The sequence below is a fragment of the Cystoisospora suis genome, assembly GCF_002600585.1.
Source record: "Cystoisospora suis strain Wien I chromosome Unknown contig_4944, whole genome shotgun sequence".
Taxonomy (NCBI): Eukaryota; Apicomplexa; class Conoidasida; order Eucoccidiorida; family Sarcocystidae; genus Cystoisospora; species Cystoisospora suis.
The window spans coordinates 489-6,814 of record NW_027157736.1 but is presented as its reverse complement, the minus strand read 5'-3'; the positions used below and the strand labels follow the sequence as shown (position 1 = coordinate 6,814).

The following is a 6,326-nucleotide window of genomic DNA, read 5'->3' as shown; positions in this document are numbered from 1 at the left end:
TTCTTCTTCCTCTCTTTCCTTCTTAGCTAATGAATATTGTTCTATACCCAAGAAAACGCGCATCTCCCCCTTGTCCATTCAGCTTCTCTCTACAAAACAAGAAAAAGTTTTCTTCACCGTCATTATCCTCCTCCTGACTCTCTCTCTCTCTGTCCTCCTTCTCTCTATCGCCCTCCCCTATTTCTCTCCCTACATCCCGCCTATAAACACTCCTTTCCTTGAGTGGTTGTGCTAAGGTGAGGCATGTGTCTTTCTCGTTCGCTCTCGGTGGTTCATATTTTCATAGGCCTTCATTTCTGGTGGTATGAGTAAAGAAGATTCGAAAGAAATCTATAGGTAAATAGAGGTCAGATGTTTTGCTGAAGACAGGGGGAATGAAGCTAGACATAAATGGACGGCTAGCATGATGTAGATGGTGTCTACAATCCCGCCTCCTACGACTACTACTGCTGCTACTCTTACAAGCGCGTCCACCAAACTCTCTTCAAAGTTAGTGCTCCTATTCTTGTTACGATTCTTCTGATGCATCAAGAATAAGAGGTGTCGTCTTCTTTTCTCCCTTTCATCGTCATACCTGTTCCCTCATTCAGCCTGCCTCTCCACAAGAACTATATCTCTTCTTCCGTTGGGCTGCTACTGTACAGACACTCCATCCGTCTTCTTCGTCACCTCGGGACAGCCAAAAGGAGAGGAAGAAGAACAGCATGTATGTGGTCTGTGTAGCTCCTAATCCAGGTGGAGAAGAGCCGGTCTTCATAGTTGTCCTCGTCTCTCTCTTGTTTTCTTCTTCGTCTGTTCGTCAGATTTCGTCGATTGTTTCTTCTTCTCATCATTCCATGCTAGTAAGCATATGGACGGTTGTTCTCTTTCCTTCAAGGAAGAGAGAAGAGTTCGGGTTTTCCGAGATAACTGGCTATCTTCATTCACAGCAGTGTCACTTCTTGTTAGGTGTATGTACAGAAGCCAGCTGAAAAGAATCTCTTCGGCCCGACTGGAGATGAGACGACTGATATGATGCTCACGGCACCAGCAGGCTCCATACGACCTCCGACAGCATCATCTCATGAGGCAGAAGAAGATTTAAAAGACGACGGAGAGGAAGGAGAGGAAGAAGACGAGCGAAGAGAGGGAGAGAAAGAGAGAGAAGAAGAAAAAGATACGAAGATGATGGTGGCTACAGGCGGTCTAATGAGGGCGTCCAAAGATCGTCCTTCCACGTCACCTTCTATTCCTTTATCTGCCTCTACTACGAGTATGAGATTGACAGAAGAGGAGGAGGGAGGAGGAGAAGAAGAAGAAGACAATGAAAAAAGCGAAAGAATGAAAGAGAGCTCTGACGGAAAGAAGAGACGGAGTGATGATTCCAGTAGGACAGATGGAGGTCAACGTACAGATGTTCACGTAGAGAAAAAGCGTCTGTCTTCATCTTCGGTCGGTAAGGCAACTGCGCCGTCATACTCCGAAGAACGACTCTTATCTGGTACTATCATGGCTCCTCCTTGTTCTTCATCTCCCCCTCAGACTCCTTCTCTTCCTTCGTCATCTCCCTCTGCTCCATGTCTCCCTTCGTCGGCCGCAGATTCATCTGAAAATCTCTTTGCATCTACGGTCAAAAGACCTCCAGGAAAAGACGAAGAAGGAGGACTGCTTCTATCCTCTCCATCTATGTCAGACAACCCGATGAATGACCATGACGCTTCTGTTTCTTCCACGTCTTCTGCTCTTTCTATTCCGTCTTCTTCTTCCCCCCCTTCTTCCTCCTCGTCGTCTTCTTCACCGCTGCCTGAAAGTCCGCGCAATGGTGTGAGTCAAGAAGAGCTGTTAGCAGCAGTTTCTTGTTCCTCTTCATCCGCATCATCTTCTTCTTCCTTGCCTTTAGGGGGTCTCGGAGACGACATTATGACCTCTTCACAGAAAACTGAGGGGGAAAGACAAGGAGAAGAAGAAGAAGAACAAGAGATGGGCTCGGGAGAGCCACTAGGAGAAGCTTCACAAATGGAGGAAAGTTCTCAGTGTCCTCCTCAGTCCTTATCTGACGCAACAGGTCCAGGGGAATGTAGTTGCGTTGAACCTTCCTCGTCGTCTTCTGAAGAAGCTTCGGGGCCTCAGTCTTCTACTCCTTTTTCTCTTCTTCCTATAGAATCATCTTCTTCTTCCTCTACTGCTTCTACTGATGTGATGACAGATATGAGTAGTGCCATTTCCTCCTCGGCATCCTCTTCTGAAGAGGTGTCTATACACCCGCCGATGGGGAGGAGTATTCCCTCTGATCCGCGAGCAGCAGCTCGATCGCAAGTGAATATGACAGAGGTCATGCCTGAGGGTCTAAGGTCAGATATTCTTCTCCATTCTCCGCCTGACGTTGTTAAGCAGTATGTCGACACTATGTTTTCACGCTTTCGTCCCTCTTCGTCTTCTCATGATGATCCGGCTGGTCAAAGGGGGTATGAAGATGATGAAGAAGAGGAGGGAGAAGAAGAAGATGAAAACTTTATCGCCAATATAGAGGATGAAGGTGTCTCGTCTTCGTCTTCTTCCTCGAGCGAGGAAGAGGAAGAAGAAGACGGTGAAGAGGAGGAATCGAAAGAGAAGCGGAAGATGACGAAGAAGAGAAACAAGAGAAGTTCTCCACATGAGGATCCTCACAGCCATGACGGAGAAGGTCGAAAAAGTTCAGATGCAGATGGGAGAGAAAGTGAGGAAGGAAAAGATGATAGGAGATTTCAAGGCAAACTAGGAGAATCAATAGAAGACGACGGAGTAACGAGGAATAAAGAAGATGAAGACAAAGAAGGAGAGACAGCGGATGTGCATAGAGAGGCAAACGGGGAGGTCCAGTTGAGTCAAGGCACGATGGAAGAAAGAGATCAAGCGAAAGAAGAAGGAGAGATAGAGAGGACAAAGAGAAACATTTCTTCTTCCTCCTCTTCTTCGTCTGACAACTCCGCAAGAAAAGCGAGAGAAGAAGAGAGGAACCGGGAAGAGGAAGAAGAAGGAGAAGACTCCTCGTCGACTATATCCCTGAGAGCGGGGAAAGATGAGAGTAACGGTGATGCTGGAAGATGTTTGAAAGGAAGAGAGAAGAAGGAACAAGAAAATGAAGAAGAAAATGACAAAGAAGAAGAAGAGGATGGAAGAGAAGGAGGAGAAAGCGGTCTTCTAGATAGGTTGAGTAAAAGAAGAGAGATGGCTTTGAAAGCGAAGAAATCTGTCCGATCCAAGAATAGGCATCCAAGAAGAAAGAAGAGGAGAGAAAACAAGAAGAAAACAGAGCTTTCATCCTTTCTACATCCAGTGAATTCCTTAAGTCTCAGCTGTAGACGCGTTAAGCTCTATGAGGTTGATGATACCGTAAGTCTTTAGCCGACATGCACACACACAATCTAGACTCATCCTAGGATTCCTCTTTACCTAAATAGATATACATACATATATGTATGGCGGTGTGTACGTACATCTACATGTATATATATATATATATACGTCTATAGATATCTACAGATCTGTCTGCGTATGTCTCTTTGTATATTCGATAGTTTCAGCCTGCTGTGTATGGTGGGTTACGCAACCGCAGTCTCATGCCCCCCCCCCTCTTCCTCCACTTCCCATTTGTCAAGGACTGACGCGCGCGGATCTGTCTACCTACAAATCTACATATCTATGTGAGACGTATAGCTGTTTAGGCCGAGCGAGTATGGAGGAGAACCTGCAGAGAAGACTGTATGTTATTTACACATTGATTCGTTTCCTTCTTACTGTTAAGAATGTGTTTTCTTCCTCTAAAGATGGGTAGGTCAAGAGAGTATCTCTGCTGACTTCACATCTCCAAGTATCTAGCTAAATGCCTCCTGTGTTTATAAGACCAAAGTAGACAGACACCGCTCAAGCACTCACGTGTCGTTGTCGCTAGCTATCTTCTACAGCATCCATCAATGATGTCTACAATACTATTCTGAAGACGGGTGTCTCGTCTGTCTATCGAGCGCTACCTCCACGCGTAGTATTCTGTTGTTGTTACAGTCAGCAACTTGGAAGGGAACGGAAGGGGTCCGTCCACAGCTATGTATTCAGACCTGCTTTGACTTTCACTTTCCTGTGAGAAATAGACTCGTTCCGGGGAGGTAAAGATAGACAGAGAGATCGGTAGGCGAGAAGAGGAACAGGAGTTTTTTCTTTCTGTGCGATGAGGCGGGTGGTATATCCGAAACAGTTCGTTCTATTCGTCTATACATCGTATTTAGACATTATATACACATAGAGGTTTCGTCTGTGGATCTGCTCTTCTTTTGCTATACAGGGAAGATGGATTGATAAAGGTACAGGTCATTTCTATGTAACAGAAGGGCGTGGAGCTTCAGCGTCGACAACAACAGGAGCGTCGAGATCTTCTTCTGACGGTTCACGAGAAGGAAGGGGAGAAGGAGAAGAGGAAGCTTCTCCTCTTTGTGGAGACGACTGGCTATCTTCTTCGTCTACAACGATTCCTACGGTATCGTCTTTAGCTGACGACGACAATGAAGATGAGACCGGCATGGCTCGTCTTATAGTCGAAGATGAGGAGAATAATAGTGAAGTCTACGTTGATACAGCTATAGCCAAAAACTATGCGTATCAACATCAGAAAGGTAGGATGAACTGTTCCACATAGGTATCTCTCTTCATGTCTATCAAGCTATATGAATGACTGTCTGTAGAAGTCTCCATGGAGAGAGAGGAAGTAGCCAGGCTGTTTTCTTCGACTCTTCTTGATCTCCCAGAAGATCATCCTGATAGAAGATGTTGCAGGTGTGCTAGGGATTTAGAACACACGATCTAGTAGAATGAAGAAACAAAGTCTTCTTCTTCTTCCCCGCCTCCTGGATCACCACACCTCCCTCTTCTTTCTTCGTTTAGATCTAAGAAGCCACCAGTCTTTCTCTCCTCTTCTTTCTCCTCTTCTCCCCAGTCGCTCAGGAGAGATGCTCGCCATTCCTATTTTATCTGTGCACTCTTTAGATGGGCTTGGACATCTATATTCATCTTTGCTACCAGCTGAGACAGTTTCTTCTGTCGTAGTGCCCAAGAAAATCTTCTCTAGCTCTCTCCATCTGTTGACTGCTGCACATAACAACATAGACTGCTTTACTTAGAGTGGAGGTTTCTTCGTCTTTAAAAAGAAGATGATAGAGAGAAGAGGAGGCTGTGTCTCGATGAAGATAGATAAAAAGGGCGGGGATTTTCTCTGGGGGTGGTCGAGCTAGTCATTTCAAAGTCTTCTATCAGGTCTAAGATCTACTTGCTACATGCAGAAGCATGCATGAATGTATGTCGTTCGAGCCTATAGAACTCATCGGATTCATATGGAACCTTAAGAAACATCATACATACACATACATATCACACATGCATGTATACTCATACATAACACATATTCAGACGTTCATAGGTATTTGTATGAACATCCGTAGGTACGTGTCTTGGGCAAATCATCTAAGATTGTGTGTGTTGCTGGTGTATGTACAGTCCAGGTGTGCGTAGGCCGTGTTTCTTCCTGTCGTTTGTTGGGTTTCTTCTTTAGATTCGATCATCACATGGCAAGAAGGAAAGAGCGGAGATTTGTACAGGGCGCTATCTTTTCAGCATCCTCATGGCTGTTTTGCTTGTTGGTAAGGAGAATGCAAGCAGTCATCTATGAGAAGGTTTCTCTATCATACAGCCATCCATATCTATATATTCATATATATTTGTACACGGAAAGAGCGGACATCCATCTAAGAGAAGATATCTCTAACGTGTAGCTCTCCATAGGTATATACATATGCACAGGTATCGGGGAAAGGATACTATATCTAAGTAGATCTTCTTCCTCTTCTCTGTATTGTCGCGGATAGAGGGACAGGGACGATGACAGCGACACATGAGCAATCGTAAGGAGGGGGGGGTGTGCAGAAGAATGGCGAGAATAAAGGTGGGTCAGCTTTTTTCTTCAAGAATGTTTTAACATACATAGGTATAGAGATAGAGAGTTATATACAGGTATGTGGTGTATATATGAAAAGATACGTATAAACATATACATGCAGGCGGTGTTTAACGTAGGTAGAGAGATATAGACATAAATACCGATGTACAGTGTATATAGATACATGCAATACATATGTGGCTGGCTACGTTTCTCAGGAGTTTCGGTGCAGGTAGGTGAAGGGAGAGATAGCTATCTAGAGAGCAAGGTAGATATATAGGTAGGTCGAAGGTAGATTCATTATTGAGAGGTGGCCAGAAATAAAGATAGATAGATTAAAGATGATAGATAGATAGATTGACAGATAGATAGTTAGATTAAAGAT

General features: G+C 44.6%; 1 protein-coding gene across 1 annotated transcript in view; it reads left to right on the top strand.

Moving 5' to 3' along the window:
- Nucleotides 1-6,326, top strand: part of CSUI_008699 (component of iis longevity pathway protein smk-1) — a gene marked incomplete at its 3' end in the record, with an annotated part of 7,223 nt that overhangs the window by 409 nt on the left and 488 nt on the right. Inside the window, exons 1-3 of the mRNA XM_068068825.1 lie at nt 1-3,351; nt 4,298-4,625; nt 5,558-5,645. The exon at nt 1-3,351 is cut by the window's left edge and continues 409 nt beyond it. Of these exons, the coding sequence (XP_067919198.1) occupies nt 1,012-3,351; nt 4,298-4,625; nt 5,558-5,645 (2,756 nt within the window). The remainder of the gene's footprint in view (nt 3,352-4,297; nt 4,626-5,557; nt 5,646-6,326) is intronic.